Source organism: Gossypium raimondii, chromosome 12, assembly GCF_025698545.1.
Source record: "Gossypium raimondii isolate GPD5lz chromosome 12, ASM2569854v1, whole genome shotgun sequence".
NCBI classification, from domain to species: Eukaryota; Viridiplantae; Streptophyta; class Magnoliopsida; order Malvales; family Malvaceae; genus Gossypium; species Gossypium raimondii.
Window position 1 is genome coordinate 16,038,668 of NC_068576.1, and position 23,260 is coordinate 16,061,927.

Below are 23,260 nucleotides of genomic sequence, written 5' to 3' on the forward strand. Positions count from 1 at the left end.
AATTAGCAACTGTCCGTTTCAACATGTGGTATAAGAGCCTAACACTTAGCTAATGGTGTTTCCTGATGTTGTTAATTGTTAGATATGAAATGATCTTTAATTGCTCGATCCATTTATGTTGAAAGGTTCTAACTATGCTTATTAGATGGCAAGAATGAAAGCCTTCATTAAGTCCACTAATGAGAAAGCATGATGTTTTGTTCTCACAGGATGACAACCACCTATGATTGAGACAGAAGTAGGAAGAATTGAGTTAGCTTGGACCATTGATGAAGAAAGTCTTGCAAATATCATTTGAAAGCTCTTTATGTTATCTTTTGTGATGTCAATGAACAAGAATTTAAGAGGGTATCAAAGTGTACAATTACTAAATAGGCATGTAACATCCTTTAAACTGCCCATGAAAGAACCAATACATAAATCATTCTAAGATGCAGATGTTAACCACCAAGTTCAAGAACCTAAGACTGCAGAGTTTACAAACCATTAGTCAATTTTATGCAAAACTTTGTGATCTGTCTAATCAATCATTTGCCCTTGTAGAAGAATATTTCAATTCCAAATTGGTTAGGAAGGTGTTGAGATCATTACTTAAGAGATTTGATATCAAAGTCATTGCCATCAAGGAGGCAAAGTACCTAGATAGTTTATGGATTGATGAGCTAATTGGCTCGTTATAGACCTTTGAAATGAACTTGGATGAAGCCAAACGTAGCAAAACCAAAGGTGGAAGGAGTATTGTTTGGCAAGTGATAGACGCAGAGCCCATTATTGACTCCACTACAGTAGAAGACATTCAACAATAAATTTCTTTGCTTACTCAAAACTTCAAATTAAGCAAATGGAAGATGATACTTTTCTATCACAAAAGAAGTGAGGAACTTAGTGAATAAGTTTGGTTTGGAGTGTTCCAAGCCTTCAATAATTCCCATGTCAACAAGTGAAAAGATAGACGCAGATGTAGCGGGAGTGCCCACTTTGGATACCAGTTACAAAAGCATGATTGGAAGCCTATTATATCTTACTACAAGCTAAATGGATGTCTAATTTAGTGTTGGTGTTGTGCCAGAAACCAAGCAAATCCTAAAGAATCACATATCAAAGTAGTCAAAAGGACCATCAGATATGCGCGTAGAACAATTGATTTATGAATTTGGTTTTCTAAAGATAATGCAATGAATCTTGTTGGTTATAGTGATGCTAACTAGGCTGGAAACCATGGATTTAAATAGCGGTCCGTTACCGAAATAGCGGCCGTTATATAGTGGTAGCGGCACCATCCGAAACCGCTACTGCCGAAACCGCTATTATATTTTACAATAAGTTGTGTGAATTTTTTTTAAAATTCAAGACCGCAATACCCGCAATGACCGCAATAGCATCCGTTTTGTCTACAACCGCGATAAACACAATGTGACCGAAAACGCGGGCACGACCGCAATTTAAATCCCTGCTGGAAACATTGATGATCGAAAAAGCACATTAGGAAGATGTTTCTACCTCGGATCAAACCTTGTGTCCTAGTACAATAAGAAGGAAGCATCCATCTCACTTTCAACAATAGAGGCAAAGTACATAGCTACTGGGGAGTTACTGTGCTAAAATTTTTTTACATGAAGCAAATGATAGAGGATTTCAGAGTGGCATCGCTAGTGGCCACTTCCTACCATTACAAGAATGCTACCCACATTACCAGGAATTACTGATGCACTCGAGAACTAAACACATGAACATTAAGCATCATTTTATTTGAGAATTGGTTGAGAATGGTAGAGTTGAACTGAAGTTTGTGCCTAATAAAGTCAACTAGTTGACTTGTTTACTAATGCTTTTGACTTAACAATGTTCGAAAGCTTGAGGAATTCAATTTGAGTATGTCAAGCTTGAAGACTCAATAGCTGAATGAAGGCATCTAAACACCCACTTTTGATGACGATTTGATTATTTTGGTGAATGAAAATTTTTTTGGCACGAAAGCTTTTTTTAAAGGGTAAATTTTCAAGATTTTCTCGCTATATATCTTAGAAGGAATGTCATTAAATGAGGAGGTTACTTTTATTGGGTATAAGTACTCTGGTAAATCAAACTTTAAACTCATTTGATTCTTCAAATCCTTCTCAATAGCCCTAAAGCAAGAAACTTTACAAAAAATCTTCTTCTTGATTTTTTTTTCTCAAAACTTTCAACTTTTCAAGAATCTTTCTTCTAATTGCTCAATCGTGTCAAGATTACATCTGAAGAAAAATATGAGGGGGTTCAATGTGAAAAATAGGATGTTGAAGAAGGCTCATCAATTCAAGCCACAAATACTCAACCTTCATTAGCCACAATGACAACTGAAGTGCCCACTGTCGTTGGCACATTTATGAAGAAAGCTACTACTCCCCTTGTATCATACCCTTCTTCTAAAGACTCATCCATACTATAGGTCAATGAGATAAGGGGAAAAGTTACCTCAAAGGCTATGGACACCAGTGAAGTATAGTTGTCACGTACTGTTAAACAAATCGTGGCTAAGATCAAGGATTAGCTGGCAAATCCTCCCATGCCCGAATACCAGCCAATGCCTTATCAGACAATATATGTCCTATCCTATGTAATGCCCTTAAAACCACTATGATGTAAGTGGTACTATACCAAGAATATGCATAACAGATTTCTCAGGAAAATTAAGTGTAATATATCAATGATACAAACAAACTACCAACTACTAACGACCTAAAAACCTTCGCTAAAAAAACTATCAATATAGGTATGAATACCTTATACCGATGGTCCAAAAGGCTATTCTGACGAAATAAATAAATGTTGATAGATGTAATGCTGATATAGAATATTTTTGACGAAAAACATGATCATCGAAATAAGTCTAAAAGTCTATACCGGCAATCTAAGCATTGCTAAAGTAGAAGCTGTCAATAAAGTACCATCTACTATAGCTGATTTTCGAATACCTATATCGATGGTAAAAATCGTCAGTAAATATTCTTATAAATGAAATTCCTATTATACCATGAGTAATACAAATATACCGACAGTTAGTAAGACCATCAAAGTCCAGTTGTTGCTAATATTTTACTTTGTTTACAATATTAATTTATTTATGATTTTAATTCAATATACTTTATTCAAAGTAAAAATATATCTAAATAAAATCTAAATTAAATCAAACTAAGCAAATTATATAATACAAACATAATCCAAATATAAATCAAATACATAATCCAATTTCTTTAATAGGCTTTATTATGCTAGCAAATGAACTATGCACCCAACTTTCCATGCACAAGAAACTCGCATCATGTCACAAAGTCAGAAGTTGTCTGCTCGAAGCCTCATTTTCTTGAGCTGCTTCATCGTGATGCTCTACCCAAGTCCTCAACACTACCTTGATATAGATGTAAATAATCATAGTAAGCCAAAAAGAAAACGTGTTTGTCATAGAAAGCATCAAATATAGATGTAAATAATCATTGGATTTCAGAAAAGGTTTCTTTTAGATAAAATGTTTAATCATACATAAAAGCCTTTTACATATTCCTCGGCAGAAAAACCTTTTGTCAACTTAACTTGAGAAGGGCGTGCATCACATTCTTCATGGTTAGAACAAATGACAATGTTTTCCTAAACATGTTCAACTTCCTGTGACCTTGCATTGCCCAAACAAAAATTTGTTTTAAGAAAGATTTTAAATTTAATGCACTACTTTTATTAAATTCGATAAAATGTTTTAAGGGTGGAGCTTAGTTATGTTATCTTTTAATTAAATTGGCATTAGAAATCCAATTTCAAAGCTGGAACAAAAAGTAATGATCATTGGAACTCACCAAATAACAGGCAATTCAACAAAGATGCAAGTAGTGAGATTGAAGCTTGCAGACCTAAGAAACCTTGTAGATGAATCTATGAAGACCAACCTCTTTCATCCTTGGAGATTTTACAATTCCATGTTTGACTAAACGTTGCTACTTAATATAATTAATATAAGTTACAATTTCAAAACAGAATCAACAATGACAAAGCAATTGAGTGTAAATCGTATCCGCTGAGCATTATCTAAAGAAATGAGAGAAAACATAAAACTTGACCCTTACATTATCTTGTATTTCCTCTGATTTGAAGTATGTAGAGATACAAGGACCGAGCAAAACTTGTGAAAACCAATTGAGTACACCATATTAGTTTTAATAGATATTTCCTTAAAATTTTAAAATCTATAGAGTTGAATTATTACTTTTATGTTGCTTGTGGTTAGATAGGATTGCAACAAGTACTTCGAGCAGCCTTTTTTATCAAATGTAGTCACTTGTCAAGCAGGTAGAAACAATTACATTTGTAGTTTAAACATGATCAAAGCAAAAGCCCCTTACTTTACCACCCACTAAAGCTTAATTGAATCTTCAAGCTTTGTTTAATCGTATCCACCAAAGCCCCTTTGTTTTTTTTTAATCATTGATGCATTCCTAGTCTGATACATGGTGCCTAGCTCTCTACCACTTATTCCTAGTCTGATGCATCAATGAAGCTCTCTACCAAAGAAATTGCGCCCTTTATCATCGGCTACAATAATTCTTTAAGTCAACAACCATACGACCAGACTACTTAATTAGAGTTTTTAATTAATACAAGACTTTGGACTGTCCTAAGATGGTCTCTAATTGCAAACTATCAATGCCAGGTTCTCACGGTATTTAAAATAAGCACCCAGATTCGAAGCTAATTCTAAAATTAAAATGATATTTAATTGGCATATAGAGCTAATTCTGCTTATATGACAACGTTTTGATGACCAACTTATAATCCAACCATTAAAAAAGTGAGAATAATTATTGTACTCAGGATTTCGCTTGATTTCTTCCTCATTCATCCGCATTCCAACTATTCGTTCTTGTTTGTATCCTCACAGAAAATGACTGACCTAAACAGAAAAAGCGAGAACAGCATCATGAGAATGCAACAGAGGAAGTGACTGATCTCGACATTAAGAATGTCTTACCCAACTACTGCACTGCGAGGGAAAACCCCTAAATAGTACTTAGTAAGTGTGATACTGCTTGCATCATCTATATGTGTAACACAGCGTGGAGCTTCATAGAACGGTGAATCTGGAAATTTGAACGGTGAATTAAATCTATGAAAATCTGAAATTAAAAAATTTTAAAAATTAAGTTAACAAAATTATGCAAAAGGAAGTTGTTAAGGCCTTGTTTTTATTTCCACATAAACCAAACCATCTACCTGCCAATTCCAGTTTCTTTAACTCTTTTTCCACTTAATATTTCAAATATTACTAAATTGAGAAGAAATTAGAACTTGGAGAAGCGAGGGGCTGAGTATTTGAGACGCTTCGGACTCTTTTTACCCGCCATAGCTAAGACACAAAGCCAGCTGAGTTTAGCACAGTCGACGAGGATACGGCCTGGATGCGACACCACACGTCGCGGTGCAACTGTGAAAGAGTGGCGAAAGGAGAGTGAGAACAAGGACGCCACATGCCGATCTCTGTAGATGTATGGCAACGGCAGTGATATCGGTGATCACGATGGTTTCCCTCTTCATTGCTTGATGAAGACAACACCCTTGTGTTGTTCTTGTTAAACAACAAATGAAATCCACAAGCTTCATCGCTTGGTGAAGAGGGAGGAAACGGAGAAAGAAAAGAACGAAAATAAACAAGGAAAACTGAGTTTTAGGGTTAGTAAACTTTTTGAAGATAAAACGAAGTAGAGTTAAACGTTTTTTTATTAAGTGTAAAACTTTAAAACTATGTATTAACGGAATAAAAAAATTTATAGTTATAGAGTGTTTTATTATTTTAACTTAAAAATGAAATTATTGCCCATTAAAAATAAAATAGTATAACTAATTTTTCAGAATTCATCCTATACTGACGTTAACTATTGGTATATACAAAATTTATACTATGGATAAATTTGATTTGTCATTATAAATAGTTTTATATCGACGATAGCAAAATGTGTCAATCTAAGGTCGTTATATATTAACGAACAAGTAATTTATCTGTGTAGATGTATTGATATTGGCAAAACTTAATAGTAAGTAAAAGTAAATGTTGGTATATGGAAAATTATTTGTAGTGAGAAGTGTTAGGATCTAGTGTCTTTAGTGTAGTTATTTCATCATATATGCTTGTTATTTTTTGAACAAATTGCTTTAATAAAATTTCATCATTCTCATCATTATCTTTTGTATTTGTTCTTTAATAGTTTTGAATGCAAAACAAATTATATAAGCAAATATTGGCTCATTAATTACCTTACGTTTAACTAATATTAAGTTGCATCATATGGTCATGTCATGATGTGAGAAGACAACTTATATTAGTATGTAATCTAAATGGTCCATAGTCCAAAGAATCAAAATTGAGAATATTGATTCAAGGATTATTATGTCATCTATTAAGTACAATTAGGGAGATACCTTGTCTTAGGTATCGGAGCAAATGACTCTCATAAGATGGAGACATAGTTGTAATTGTCTAGACTAACAATACATCGAATAGGACCTAGGTTGAATTTATCCTTGATCCATTTATGAGTTTATTCACTTTTGACATTTAAAGTGTGGCTTACCTCAATCCTGAGTAAATGATGGACTATGCGAGCTTAACTTAAAAGGCCAAGTTCTATGGCGCCCCAAACCCGGTCGGGGCGGTCCGACCCAAACCCGGTCGTGGTAGTCCGACCGAAACCCGAAACGACATATTAGTCTCTGAAGTGACCCAGAACTGAACACATATAAAATTCAAGCATAGCTATTTTTTTCTTTACGTATAATCAACATTTAGCATACATCTTAATCATATTTGGTCATACAAATTCAAATAAAACATAATTGCATGCATTTCTAACATAAAAACATACAACATGTAATCAGGGGTAAAACAGTAATTTCACTCAAACATGTAATCATGCGTGTAATTGAACATATATGAAAATGTTTATATATATAAATATGTGTAATTGAATGCATATAGAGATAATTGATGATGTCATAAAAATGGATGAATGATTTAATGATGAAAATATATGTGAATTGAGATGTCGATTAATAATAAATTGAGTAATGTATACCTTATTAACTGTTTGGGTAAAGTCGGATATAATTGACATGCCATAGGATAGGAAGAGTTTAGGGTTACTTTGACTACAATTCAATGAGGCACTAGGTGCCAAATTACTTCGGTTATACTAATGAGACACTGGGTGTCAAACTATTTGATAAGCGTTGGGCGTAACTATTTGCTTCAGATTTCTCCGATAAGGCACTGGGTGTCAAACTGGTGTGTTGGTTAGATTTGTGTATTCGTCCGAGTCTGAGTCATGTTAATAGGGAGATAAAATAAAAAAAACTTCATAATTGAAATGATGATAATGAATGAACATTGAAATTCATGAAATTGGAAAATTGAATGTGAGATGTGGTATTTGATATTGTGATAGTAAATAGATAAGAAATGGAAGAAAAGTGTGAAATGAAATATCTATTTGTAAAATGAGTTGATATGATAATCGATGATATATATATTCATATTGATAATCGGTTATATAAGCCCGTAAAGCTAATATGATTGATGAATGTGATTCGAATTAGTACTGGAAAAAGTAGTGATTGATATTTAATTGACATTCAATATTTATTTGGTATAAAGATGAATTGTTATAATATGGGGATTGCAGTTCATATGGTTTAGGATGATTTGGACTGATAATTCATAGTATGAAATAAAAATTTATGTTTGGCATTAAATTGAAATAGGATGTATTGCATATAAATAGATTGTATGATAAGTTAAGATAGTGAATTGATTTATATGATTATTTGTTTTGTGAATGGTAATGAAATGTTGAATAAGTGAATTGAAATGTTATATGATTGAGTTATTATATGGTTGATAAATGTTGAACTCACCTTTTTTATATGTGATTTGTCATGATAGACAAACTTTACCAAACTAAGTAGCATATAGTGTATAATTATAACCTAAGGTAAGTTACTTGGATTTAATACCTGTGAACTTACTTAGCATTTGTAATGCTTACTCCCTTGTTTCCCTTTTCCTTGTAGATGGTCAACTTGCGGAACGTGTCAAGCGGATTGTCGAGAACTCATACTATCTCAGTATTGATTCAATAGTCTTTCTATCATTTAAATCTCGATTTTGTGGAATGTATATAGGCGATTCGTTTTTTGTCAATCTTAATTGTTGGTACTTTGGTTCTTAATTGTGGTTTGTGTTTTAAATGGTTATATGTTATATACATAGGCTATTTTAGGTTGATGGTTTAAAGTTATAATTTGAAGTTGTAATTTTGTTATAATGGTTGTCATGCATAATGTTGAATTTAGTGATTACTATGGTATGTATATAGGCTAAATGATGATAATATGTATAGTGATGGTATGCTTGATTTTGGATCATGAAATGGTTGGAAAATGGTAATCTTGGGTAAAATGTATGGTATATGTGTTAGTTGATAATTTTGGTATATGCATTCATTAAATTAAGTTGTTTCAATGATAAGCTAAGTTTTGATTATGTACAAGGTAAATCGTACTATGATGATACATGTTCGTATGCATAATTGAGTTTATGCTTTGAATTTGGTTGTGATGGTGTCAAATGGCATATTGGTTAGTATTAGGATAATGGTGCCTAATTGCATACTTAGTTGTTTATTATAATAGGTAAGATGGTTAATAGATCATGGTTGAATCATGGCATGTTTGTAATGAGTTGAGTGAGTCTTATACAGGTTATATGTGTACCTATTTGTATCTATGAATTAAGATATAGGTTTAGGCATGAAATGAACTTTCAAACTTGTGATTTTTGACCATCTGGATAAAAGTATCAATGCCAAGGACCAAGGTATCGATACTTGACCAAATGAACAATTTTCTAAATGGGTAGAATACCAATTTGGTATCGATACCTAATTATTAACATCAATATTTTTTCTCAGGGTATCGATAAAATGTTTTGAACTAAACTTTTTTAAAATTTTGACAGAATTCCAAAATGATATTGATACCATTCACTAGGTATCAATACAGATTCCAAGGTTTTGAAAATTTACAGTTTGGTCCTTTTTCATGCTCGAGTCTAATCTATTGTATTTTAAAGGTCGATTTAGTCCTATTTTCATTTGTAATAATTAATTGTGTGTGTTAATATGATCATTTAATGGTTTAAATTGCACGTGATTATTCCAAAGTTATTTGTAGCATTTCATAGCTCGGGTCCGACCATCGAACCAAGTTTGGGGTGTTATAATGCCTTGAAGAAAAGAGGAAGAAATTGAAGAGTTTTAAGAGGTTTTTCTTTGAAGTTGATGGAAGATTTGGTGTTTGGGAGGAAGGAATTTCAAATTTCTGGAGAGAATTTGAGAGAACTTGAAGGGATTTGAAAATTTCAAATGAGAATGAAGATGGGAGGGAGTGGCAATTGGTTTTTAAAATTGACAGGAAAGACAACCCAATATATTTTTTTAAGTTTGGGGCATTTGTAATTGGGCCACTCTGAAGTTTATCCCTTTTACAAATTTAATCCTTCCTCTTAATTTAAAACTCATTTCCTTTATTCTTTTAAATCTCAATTTAATTTTTAAAATTTGTTTCATTTTTTTTGAAAACCGTTTTAATTTTTTTCGAATATTATTTTAGTAAAATTAATTTTTTGGATACTTAATTCCGAGTTCCCTTTTCTAATTTTAATTCTCAAATTTTTTTAGACTAACCTTTAGTCTCTAAATCGAAGATCTAATCTACTAATCTCAAAACTATTAGACCTGATTTTAGGACGTGACAACTCTCCCCCACTAAAAAGAAAATTTGTCCTTAAAATTTACCTGAATCGAACAAATAGTGGTACTGATGTCTCATCGCGTTTTCAACTTCCCACGTACCCTCTTCAGTATTGTGGTTACGCCACAAGACCTTCACCAACCGAATCGTCTTATTATGCAAGAACTTAACCTTACGAGTTAAGATCTCAACTGGCCTCTCATCATATATGAGATCAGATCAAACATTGATCTCCTTAACCAACACAATATGGCATGAGTCCAATCTATACTTCCGCAACATCAACACATGGAAGACATCATGGATCCGCTCAAGTTCTACTGAACCTTGCGACGATAGGCTATCGGTCTAATCTTATCAATAACCTCATAAGGTCTAATAAACCTCGGACTCAATTTACCCTTCTGTTTGAATCTTAACACCTTCCTCCAAAGAGAAACATTTAAGAAAACTCTATCACCAATTTGAAACTCGATATCTTGACGTCTTAAATCCACATAAGACTTATGTTTATTTGATGTTGTTTTCAACCGCTTACATATCAATTTCACTTAATCCTCCGTCTCCCAAATAAAATCTGGACCAACAATCCATCTCTCACCCATCTCTAACCAACACAAATGAGTCATGTATCTCCTACCATATAACACAAATGAGTCATGCATCTCCTACCATATAACACCTACCATATAACACCTAACCAACACAAATGGTGCCATCTGAATACTTGTCTGATAACTGTTGTTGTAAGCGAACTTAGCTAACGGCAAATAACGCTCCCAATTGCCCCCAAACTCGATTACACAACTACGAGCATATCCTCTAGAACCTGAATCACCCTCTCCGACTGACCATCTATCTGAGGATGATAAGTTGTACTGAAGTGAAGTTTCAACCCCAAAGCTTCTTATAGACTCTTCCAAAATCTCGAGGTAAACTGCAGATTTCTATCGAAAATAAGAAAAATCAGTACACCATGAATACATACGATCTCTGTTATATACAATTCCGCTAGCTTTTACACGGAGTAGTTAGTACGCACAACTAGAAATGGTGCACTCTTCGAAAATCAGTCTACAATCACCCAAACTGAATCATTCTTTGTCGAGGTTAGAGGCAAACTCGAGACAAAGTCCATCATAATACTCTCCCATTTCCATTCCAAGATGCTAATCGGTTGAAGCAATCTTAAAGGATACTGATGCTCTGCCTTTACTCTCTGACAAACTAGACACCTTGATACAAAATCTACCACATCATATTTCAGTCTAGGCCACCGATACAACTCACGAAGATCTCGATACATCTTATTACTACTAGGGAGCATAACATAAAGACTACTATGCACCTTAGTAAAAAACACAAGCCTTAGGTCTACATCATCAGGCACACATAGTTTTCCTCGGAAACTCAAAATCCCTTCAGCATTTAGCTCGAAATCTTCATAACACTTTGCTCAACCGAACAAATCCTCCTAACCAAACTCTCATCATCCAACTGTTTCTTCTTAATTTATTGAGGTAAACTCGACTTTATCTGAAGTTCAGCTAACAACCCACCATCACTAGTCGCACCTAATTGCGCAAACCTAGCTTGCAGCTCAGTAATCGATTTTTGGTTCAACACATTAGCGACTATATTTGCCTTACCGAGATGATACTCAATCACACAGTCATAATCTTTCAACAGTTCAATCCAATGCCTTTGCCTTAAGTTCCACTCATTCTGGGCAATGAGGTACTTAAGGATCTTATTATCTATGTAAACAATACACTTCTCACCAAACAAGTAATGGTGCCAAATCTTGAGCGCTAACACCATGACAACTAATTCCAAATCACGAGTTGGGTAATTACGCTTATGTATTTTCAATTGTCTTGAGGCATATCAACACACAATCGAGCCTCGTATATGATGCATCACTATAAACCACATAATCTTTACCAAGCTTCGATTGAATCAACACAGGCGCCTTAGTCAAAATTGCCTTGAGCTTTTTAAAGCTCTTCTGTCTCTCATCGGTCCACTCAAACACCACATTATTTTATAGTAGCTTTGTTAAAGGTGGAGCTATAATAGAAAAGCCCTCAACAAACCTACGATAATAGCCAGCCAGTCCAAAGAAACTTTGACCTCAGTAACAGACTTTGGCGACTTCCACTCCACTATTGCCTCAACCTTTTTCTAAATCCACACGAATCTCATCTGCTAGAACAACATGGCCCAGAAAATCACTTAATTCAACCATAATTCACGCTTACTCAGCTTCGCAAACAGTTGTTTCTCCCACAAAATCTGCAAAATAATCCGCAGATGTGCTTCATGATCATCCTTGGTGCGTGAGTACACAAGGATATCATTTATAAAGATAACTATGAATTAATTCAAATACGAGTGAAAATTCAGTTCATCAAGTCCATGAATGCATTAGGAGCATTTGTCAAACCAAAAGGCATGACCAAGAACTCATAATGTCTATATCGGGTCTTGAATGCAGTTTTCAAAATATCTGACTCCTTCACCTTAAGCTGACAGTACCCTGATCTCATATCTATCTTCGAGAATATAGTCACACCTCTGAACTGATCAAACAGTTCATCAATCTAGGGCAATGGATACTTATTCTTGATGGTAAACTTATTCAACTGGTGATAGTCGATGCATAGCCTCAAAGTACCATCCTTCTTCTTTACGAACAAAACTGGCGCACTCTAATGGGACACTCGGTCGGATGAAACCCCGATCAAGCAACTATTGCAACTAGAGTTTCAACTTTGTTAGCTCATTTTGTGCCATGCGATAGGGCACAATAGACACGGTGTGGTACTACGGTATAACTCGATGCCAAACTCCACCTCACGATCTGGCGACAATCTCGACAACTCTTTCGGTAAAACAACAAAAAAGTCTCTTATAGTATGAATATATTGAACCCTCAGCTCCTTACACCCCGAATTCAACATATAAGCCAGATATGCCTCACAGCTTTTACTTTACATCATCTCGGCCTTGATCACTGAAATCACATTAGAAAGAAGTTCTGGTCTCTCCCCAATAACAAAGACCTCCACTCCATCACTATCACACAAAGTAATCCGTTTCAACTTAAAATCCACCTTTGCCTGATGCTTGGTCAGCCAACCCATACCGAGAATCACATTGAATCTATGGAAAGGTAATTCCATAAAATTAATAGGAAAAACATGACCTTGGATCATTAGGGGACACCTATGATACACCCGACCTACTACCACGGCGTCACCCAAAGGACTAGTAACAGTCATACCCAACCTATTGGTCTTTACCAAAATCCCCAACTCACTAGCCAGATCATATAATATGTACAAATGGGTCGAACCAGAGTCAATAAAAAAAATTAAAGGAATAGATTACAATGTGAAAGTACCTGCAATTACATCAGTCGCCTCCCAGACCTGTGACCCATGAAAAACATATACACGTACTAGTCCTCTAGTCTTAATTCGTGCAGTAATAGTGTGAGCTATGGTCCTCTATCCAACTAGTCTCTTATTACCACCTCTACTACTATCACGACCTCTAGAAGATGCAGATGTAGAACTTTGACTCTGAGAGACTTCAATCCTTCTCGGGCAATCTCTCAGCATATGCTCCTTAGAACCACATCGCAGGCAAGCTTCAATCACTCGCCAGTACTCTTCAGGGTGCCTATGATCGCAGTCCTCACAAAGCAAACAGGAGCTCTCGGTGCCTCATCAACACTAACCATAACACCTCTATATTGTTTGGGTTGACTCGATTGAGCACTTCTTTTTGACCCTATAAAATCTCAATCCCTCTTGGCCTGCCGACTAGACGCTCTAGAGGAATTAGAGGGTCTCTTACCAGATTCATTTGCCACAAATCGCGACGCTTCTACCTCAGTGCTATGGGCCACCAGTTAGACCTAAATGTCTTGATTCAACCCAAATCAGAACCTCTTGCAGAGATCCTTCTCAAAAGAATACCATCTCAAGCGCGTATTAATTGAGTCGCACAAACTCTGACTCATAGTCCGCTACTGACATATTCCCCTGAACCAAGTCAATGAACTCTCTCTTCCGGACCTCCATATATTGCTTGCCCAAAAATTATTATAAAATTATAAATATTATAAAAAATAAAACTCTAATAAATTCTAATTTTAAAAAAATAATAATACATATTTAAAAGAAATATGGCAAGGGTATCAATCTAGAGAAAGCCATTAGGTTGGCTGACCCAGGAACCAGACGATTGAATTGATTTTTTTAATAATTTTTATTTTTTAATGTTTTATTTAATTGAATTGGATGGATCAATCAAACTAATAAACTGGTGGCCTGATCAGTTCAGCCACTGGTCTGGTTCTAAAAACATTGATTAGAATATTTCATTATGACATATGCTAATAGTTGGATAATGAAAATTTGGTTTGATAGAAATATTAAAAAATAAAAAATTGATTTGACCACCCGATTCCTAGATCAATCAGTCTAATGGCTTTTCCCGGATCAATACCCTTGTTGATTTTAGGCTAACTAGTCTAGTTCAAGTTTTTATGATTTTTTTATAATTTTATAATTTTATATCAATTTTAATATTTTTAATACTTTTAAAGAATTCTAAAACGTTTTTAACTTTAAATATTTTCAATAAGTTTTATTAATTTTATAAAAAATTTATAATTTATTAGATTTCTATATTTTTATAATATTTATAAGTTTTATATTTTTATAATTTTAATAAGTTTATATCAATTTTAATATTTTAAATATTTTTTATAACTTTTCTATTTTTTGATTTTTAATAATTTTTATATTTTAGTTAACGTCAAGGATTTAATTGAGTGTGAATAATTGATTTTTTTTACTTTTTAAGGGTTTTTGACATATAAATAATTTTATTTTATATTTTTATATGGCGTTTAAATTGTTTTCGTATGTTGCATTTATAAAAAAATTTAAATTTTTATTTAATGTTCTTGGATTATATTTGTATAATTTGCTATAATGATTTAATTTATAAACATAAGGTTTTGTATTAATGATTTTAATACAAACTTTTACACATTAATAAATTTTATATAGATAATTTGGTTCACGTATTCATATAGTGTTGGTGTTACTTTTGTAGATGTAATATTTTTATGTGATTTAAAATAATTATTGAATAAATTTGGATTTAGATTTAAATTTATTCCAAATTAATTATTTGCTCACTGGATTACAAGTTAATTTCCATGATTAAAATGCCATAATATGTCAATAATATTTTAAAACTTCAAAAATAATTAAATAATTATTTATTAATTGAAAATAACATACATTATTTATAATCAAATAAATTATAAAAAATTGTAGATCCCCAGCAAAGCGGGGAGTTAAAACTAGTGATATTTAAAATAAATATTTAACAACCGAAACTTTGATAGGTTGGATTATAATCCCTATTTATTTTAATTTTATTTGATTTATAAAATAGTATTTTTTAAATTGATTCTAATATCAATTATTTTGCTTTTAAAATTAAACTTATTATATTTTAATTTTGTACTCATATTATTAATGCAACTTACAAAATTTAAAAATAATTAATGTAATTTAATTAATATATAATTAATTCGTGCATTGCATGAATAAATCAATTAATTTAGCATAAATTGAATGTTATGAAAGCAAATTGTGAGTTAAATATTTGTTTTAAACTTGTAAACTTTTTTCTTTTAAAAATATTTTATTAATATACTCCAATATTTACTAAATTAGATATATTATTACTCACAAATTAAAATTGAATTAATTTTTTTAATTTTACAAATCAAATCTTTATTATTGGAATTCAGATCCGACCTAGGCAGAATATATATATATATATATATATATATATATATATATAAAATTGAAAGTAAATCTAAAGCAAATCGGATATAAATAACAGGAAGCGGAAAACAAAAGAAGATAGCTAAATCTGTCTAAATATCCAAATATCTGTTAGTTTGGATATATATTCAATGAATAAATCTAATTAAAAATATTTATATTTTAAAAAATCTAATAATTAATAAATCGAGGATCATACCAATAACTTTTAAAATGAGAATATGATAATCCAAATGTTTTTAACCTTTAGATAAAATTTAATTCTATCAAGCTAGTCGATTGAGTCTTAATTTGGTTAGTATCGATATTGCTGCTAGTGCAAGAAAACATGGTTTGAGATCGTTGAAGTGCATTTATCTTTCTATTTATGAGATGAGAGATTATGAATAGTTCTAAGAATTATATATATATTCTTCCAAGCCGTGGAGCAATGTTGGGTGTTGTGGGTTTTATCTTAGCTAGATAGATTAAATCATAAATATACGATTTTATCACATAAATTTAGAAATAAACTAGAAGGTAAGGTATTATTGAAGTTAAAATATGTCATTAGTCTCTATACTCTTCGTAAATTTAAAATTTAATTTATATATATTTAGAAATTTAGTTCCTCTACTTTTAAGGGTGCATTTGATTGCCAAAAATGTTTTCCGTAAAATGATTTCGGAAAATGTTTTACTTTTTCGTAAAATGATTCTTGGAAAATATTTTCTAGTGTTTGATTGAATCTATGTAAAATATTTTCATTGTTTGATGATTTCTGAAAATATTTTCCGGAAAAGTTGTTTTACATATATTAATATATAAATAAATTTTATATTTTAAATTGTTTTTACATATATTGCAATGATTTATTTATAATAATACTCAATTATTAAGCTACAATATTAATCGTTATAAATTGAAAAAACTAATATCAAATAAATTATTTGTAATTGCGTTAAAAACAAGTATTGAATAATTATAAATTGCTTGAAACCACAATGAATACTAGAAATAATATTATCCAAATACATAATTAGTAGTTTACCACATAGTAACAACATTGTCCAAGTGCATAATATTACACCACATAAAAGTATCAATATCTTGATACGGTGTCTTGATTCTTTCTCTATTTATGAAGTTTATTTATGAAGTTTACTTGTACAAGAGATGTCTGAAAATGCGTAGAACTAGAAGAAAAAAACAAAAATCAGAAACAACGTTGTTACTTCCTGTCATAATGAATCTTTTATCAGTTGAACTAGTTCTTTGATGAAACCTTTTCCTTGGTTTTCTGAATCTTCAAAACCTTCTTCAAAACCTCCATAGGCACGGTTCACAGTCCTCCTATTCCTAGGTAACCTAGACCTCTTGTATTCCGCAGGTCTCAAGTGAGGAATTTGCACATTGAGCAATACCATATACATCAGGAAGATAGAATATTATGATCAAATGAGAAAATAAACATGCTAAATATCAGTTAGCAAAGTGAAACAAGATAGTAAGCAATGGAATTTAAGTTGATTTGTTTGACTTCTATGGCATAGTCCATGAACATCATAAGTAAGAATTGATGCTATGTCTGCATACGAAAGTTAAATTTTACATTTTATTCACTCATTCGCATTTGGAAATCATTCGCATACAAATTTGTTCTGTTTCAAGAAATATCCAGAGTTGCAATGTAAATCATCATGCAAGTCTAAGCATACTCAGCAACCAAAGACGACTGTGCTCAATCTGATATGTAAACATTAGTTGCTCAAACAATCTCATAACAAGGGTACTAAAAACCGAACATTCATACCTTCGGGGTGAGCCATTTTTCGCATAGCAATGAGCAATCATGATAGGCATTGAAATCTTGAATCCGGTGATGTTGATGGTCATGTCAATCTTGCTAACATCAATAAGAATGCGGGTTGAAACCTATCATAAAATAAATGAACCGAATAATTAAATGAAAAGATAAAACTAAAACTACTATATAACCCACAAAGAAAAAGATTGCCGAAAACTTGGAAGTATGGTCAAATATGAACAATAAACACCGAAATTAAGCAAAGGGTTAAAGCAATAAAACTCCATAAGTATCGTGATTTGGAAGGAGAAGAAGTAGGATTTATTGAAGTTGTGGAGAACCCCCAAGCCATTTCTTCATAAACAACAAAAACACAATAGATGATATGTACAAAGTAATGATTCAAAATCAAGAAAACAAGAGAAAAACCAAGTATGCAAATAATTTAAGGAAGACATACTTTCTTTCCATTCCCAAACTCGTTTTCAAATTCATCTCTCGCCCATTCTACCCTTTTTATTCCTTCGAAGCCAACATTCTTTCCACAACCAACTGGGAAAAGAAAAGTAAAATAGGTTCAATTATATATTCCCATTCAACAGATACAACATATATACTCATTCTCTACACGTAACATTATGTATAAAGAGGCGGTGATATAAATCAACAACAAAGATGAAAACATTATATTTACAAAAGATTACTAGAGATAATACAACCATAAAGATCAATCTTTTTTCCGTAAAACATTATATCGAACATTATATCGAACACACACGGCGTTACGAAATATTACTTTGATTACAAAGCCCATTAATCAAAGTTGAAAAATTACAACATCGCTTAACACCTAACTTCAAAGATTTTCCCCAAAACGAAAACCCAAAATCAATTCAACCTAATTGACAAAAGCAATTAATCGAGATGGTCACGAATAAACATCATGGGAAACGCCTAATAATTCCATCGGCTACACATAGAAACAACAATGGCATAATGTTTCATTCTAACAATGGTCGCAAATAATTTAGTGAATTCCACAATTGAAGGCTTTGGGTACTTTTCAATCATCTTATTGAACAAACTCAAAGCATGATCAACATTATCGAAGCGGTGGTCTGCTTTTTCCTTTCCTCTAACAGCATGGACATGGGTTTCTTACTTAGGCAATCGATGTGGGTAGCAATGGTGTTAGAAGAAGAAGAAAAGAGTGGAAATTAGAAAGATGGCTTCCAAGATTAACAACCGAACGAAGAATAAAAGAAGAAGGAAGCTTACCCATCATTTGAAAGCAAAATGGCGTGTAGTAGCGACCAAAAAGAAATGAAAAATAAACGAGCATAAAAGCCAAAAAGAAATGAAAATAAACGAAGTAATCAGTGAAAAATAGAATTGCAACGTATCAATGACGGTTTCCAATTCTGAACCAAAATGAAGCTTTCAAGAACGGAAATTTGAAGGAATGAAGGAAGGGAGAAGAATGGATGAAGGGAGAAGAATGCCTGAGAGCTTTAGGAAAATGTCTTACGGAGATTGAATCGGTAAGACAATTTCCCAAAAATTGTAAGGCATTTTTCCGTGTTTTGGAGTTGATTTTTCAAAAGGAAAATATTTTCCTCCAATCAAGCACTGAAAAATGGGGAAAACCAATTCCGGAAAATATTTTCCCCTATCAAACAGACCCTAAGATTTTAAAATTCATGTGCAACTGTTTATTAAAATTATTTTATTATATCCAGATTCAATACATCCTTTTTTTTAGTTATATGACTATTAAGTAAGTTTTTTTTTAATTTCAAAATATTACACTAATAGATTTAACAAAAGAATTTAAAATATTAATAATTGAACCTAAATTTTAAAATGGGACTAAATTATTAAAAATAAAAATATAAAGAATAAATTTTAAATTTACAAAAAATTATAAACTTATTACGTATTTTAACCCTTTCTTTGTGAATCTTGTGGATTTCAAAGGTTTCCCTACACCTCTTCCAAAAAGTATATTCTTACGCCTCTTTGAGCACTCCAAATGCCGCCTGCAGCAATCAGCCTTTGTCTGTCTAGCGCCGGAAAGGCCCCCAAACCCAACCGCCTCCCAAATTTCCCAGTCCCTTTTTTTAATATTATATTTGTATAATAATTGTGGATAACTATGACGAGAAATTTCGATGAATGACACCATCACCATGTTTATGATTGGAATTTGGACGATGGAGAATGAATGTGACGCGCTAGCTTCAGAAGGTGGGGGACACGATGCAATGACCATGGAAGAAAATTTGGTATTTGAGGGATAAATCATAAATGGACGACCCTTAAAGGTGAAACTTAGGTACGCCAGTCGCACTCTCCCTTCCTTTTGTTGCTTCTGCTCTAACAGTTTTTTCTCCAATTGAAAATGAAGGCATACACTCATCGCCACGTATTTGCCTTGCAAAAACTTTCCCATATCCTATTGGCATTTCAAAATTCAAGAGTTACAAGTTTTATTATTATTGAGATGTACTTATTTTATTTTCTTATATAAAGTTAATTTATTTAATTAAATGTTTGTAATAATTAATTTTGATTAGAATTATTTATATAAGTAATCATAATTTTAAAGCGATATTTTCTAAATTAAATTATTAAATTTTTAAAAAATAATTAAATAGTTAATTAAGTCTTTCGATAAATTTACTTTAAATTTATCTTAAACTCTTCATATGAATTTAATTTTGATTATATTTGTACGGAGATTTATTATGATTAGGTAGTTATAATGAAATTCAAAATTAAGTTATATCATATCTCTAAAAGAAAATTTTTTCCGCAATATTGATTTTTGGTCCACAATACTATTACCTAAAAGATATGGAGGTCATTATTACTTAAGAGTTTTATTACCATGATTGAGTTTTCATAAGAGCTAGTAAGTGTTAGGATAGACACAGTATACTTCCATACTTAATCCTTATATTAAACAATCAAAGCAGAAAAACAATACTCCAAATTACATATTCTCCTGGTTGGTTGAATACATGGGTCATGATTCTAGTTAGAAATACAGTAATATCATAGTTAGAATGTGGATTATGATGTTTTAAGAATTCTTGCATGCCATAAAAGCACCTAGCAACTTTTTCCAAACATTTAAATTCATAGTTGTTAGATGATTTATCTAAATTTCACTTTCGAAGCCAAACAAAACTAAATTCTAAAATGCATCACAGGATAATTTAAAAAAAAAACTGTACCCATCATCATGAATTGGGAAATGTTTCAATAATTTTGATTTATTCATTTCATACATTCAATACTAAACACAAAGAAGAAAGATACAAAGTAGTAAAAAAGAAGATGATTTTAAAGATTACCGACCAACTTTCATTTTTCTCCTCCTTTTAACAGTTTAAATACTGTAAAGCAAAACATAAGAGAGAGAATTCCAGTGCCGGTAATTTACAAAAACTCACCGGAAAATTATTTTCCGAGAAAACCCATCCTCAGAAGTACATCAGAAAACGTGGTAGTGAAGAAGAATATTACAGTCAGACTTTTTCTCTTTTTTAAAATAATTTTCTCTTCAAACAAACAAGTTTAATAACTTAATTCTATCTGTTTCTCCACCTTGTCGTTGTTGATCTGCAAACCCACTTTCAAAACACGTCGTCGTAACAGATTCCTCCGAGTTCAATGACGGAGTCCCCGGTCGTCTGTTATCCGGAAGCCGGTTGCCTGTGGAGCTTGGAGTCAAGCAAAGATCTAGATCGGACGGCTGAAATTTACTGAATTCTTCAACTTTTATGCGCTTAGGTGAAACCTTAGATCTTGAAGTGGAAAACCGACAGGTTGAATTAAATTTTGTTTCTGTTTCTTGCAACTTCAACATGCACGTAATCTTAGTAGCTTCCGATTTTTCACCGGATGCTGGTGTGGGAGCCATAAGTTCAGGCACCGCCAGTACAGTTCCTCCTCGTAAGACAGTTTCAACTGCCGCTTGGCAAACATGCCAGTTCCCTGTCCATAAAAGTCCGACAGCTCCGTTCACTGGATTCACTGTTCTACCACAAGCTTCGAACAACAGTGATTGGAACAAAACTGATCGAAAGTTTCATAAAAAAAAATCAAACCAAAACTCAGAAATATATGACAGAGAAAAGGAAAGTTGAGCGCGGATATATACCAGAACGTTGAGATTCTGGAACGGCAGAGATGAAGGACATGAGCCCCGCACGGCCAAAGAACTTGGCGACGAAAATAGTGGCATGGCCTTGCGCTTCAGGGCTGTCGATCCATTGCAGACAAGGTCGTAAAATACATGACTCGCTGCATCCTTTTCGTAAGACGCGGCACCCGTTGCAACTCATGACTCAACAACACCAACAATCACTGCTCTTCCCTCCCTTATGCCAAAAGTTTCCCAGGGTTGACCGTTGGTTTACAAGAAACAGAAAAGAAAATTATACATATAATATATATAAGGGAAATGAAACTGGCAGTGTAGGGGAAGAGAGGGAGAACTGAGAAGGGAAATTAAGGGTGGGAAGGGAAAGCCTTTGGAGGGTTTTAAAGGCAACAAAAAGGGTTGAAATCAAACTCAAGGGTAAGGAGGGTTGAGTTAACTTGGTTTAGGGATTACATCATATTTATAATTTTTTTAATATTTAAATCTGAATTCGCACACTAATTATTCACCTTAATTAATATCGCCAGAATAAATGATTATAAAAGTTTTACATTGGATATTCAAAGTCCATGGTTAAAGTCTTGACATATTCCTCGTTCAGTTTATGATACACCAATATATATAAATATATGAATATTATTAGAATTGAATTTATATATAAATAAAAAGAGAAGTTGGCTGCATACAAAAAGCTTAGTCCGCATTGCAAGCCTTAGGTGGGTTTATAGGGGAAAGTGCGGTGAAGTGTTTGTTGGGATGAGGGGAAATGCGGTGACGGAGGTTAGATTCCAAAGTCTTGGGCGGAAACGGCTCCTTGTTTCCGCGGATGGTCGCCTCTTTAACATTAAAACAATTATATATTCTTTTTCATTTTAATAAAAGGTTACCGTTCTTAGTTATTACGTCATTAAAAATAAATATACAAGGTCTGTTTTAATAGAAGAGTTATTTTTAAGGGTAAATTGCATCATTAGACACTAAATTCTAAGTAAATTTTCATTTTAGATTTTTAATTAAAAAAATTACATTTTGGTCATTGAACTATTCAAAGTTTTCATTTAAGTTATTGGGATGATAAAATTGATACTGTATGACTTTCTCTTTTTGCACTATATGGATAAATTGAAAGCTCTCTTTCCCCTTCTTTTATACAATTTAGTTTTTTTTTTGAAACAACTTTAAACGTAAAAAATCTACAAACCACGGTTCAAACAAGTTTTTTCTTCGATCTCATGTATTAACCGTCAGATTGACTTGGACCTAAGATATGCTCTTCTACTAATTGATTAGTATTGATCCACTGTACTGATTGTCGAGTTATCACTTGGAGCTCATTGGTCGAACCTTTTCTTTTTAAAAAGACTTAACAGACCAGTGACTTAAATAAAAACTTTTGAATAATTTAATAACTTAAATAAAAAACTTTCAAATAGTTTCGTGACCAAATTGTAACTTTTTTTAGTTAAGTAATCAAAACGAGAACTTACCCATAATTTAATGACTAATGGTGTAATTTACCTTTTTTTAAATATACTTAAATTTTTTAGTTACTACATGAAATAAAATATTCAATTTAGTATATTAATCGACCGAATA

The 23,260-nt window shown here is 32.5% G+C and overlaps 1 protein-coding gene and 1 long non-coding RNA gene across 3 annotated transcripts; both read right to left on the reverse strand.

Moving 5' to 3' along the window:
* Positions 1–3,142: 3,142 nt before the first annotated feature.
* On the reverse strand, positions 3,143–5,721 carry LOC105763419 (uncharacterized). 2 transcript variants are annotated; one of them, XR_008191864.1, is made up of 2 exons: positions 4,997–5,721; positions 3,143–4,913 (listed from the first exon to the last, which is right to left on the reverse strand). It is a non-coding gene; the product is annotated as an uncharacterized LOC105763419 (long non-coding RNA). The 2 variants fall into 2 exon arrangements; XR_008191863.1 differs by having other exon boundaries at positions 3,143–4,918.
* Positions 5,722–20,741: 15,020 nt separating this feature from the next.
* Positions 20,742–22,028, reverse strand: LOC105763420 (LOB domain-containing protein 38). The gene is made up of 2 exons (XM_012581655.2): positions 21,662–22,028; positions 20,742–21,576 (listed from the first exon to the last, which is right to left on the reverse strand). The coding sequence occupies exons 1-2, from the start codon at positions 21,843–21,845 to the stop codon at positions 21,062–21,064; spliced, it is 699 nt and encodes a 232-aa protein (XP_012437109.1). The 5' UTR covers positions 21,846–22,028; the 3' UTR covers positions 20,742–21,061.
* Between the last annotated feature and the right edge of the window lie 1,232 nt (positions 22,029–23,260).

Bases quoted from the DNA above. Each gene is read 5' to 3' on its own strand.
- LOC105763420 (XM_012581655.2), bottom strand. From the start codon at position 21,845: ATGAGTTGCAACGGGTGCCGCGTCTTACGAAAAGGATGCAGCGAGTCA. The intron at 21,577-21,661 runs GTATATATCCGC...ACTTTCGATCAG, and splicing joins TCCAGAATCTCAACGTTCTG to TTTTGTTCCAATCACTGTTG.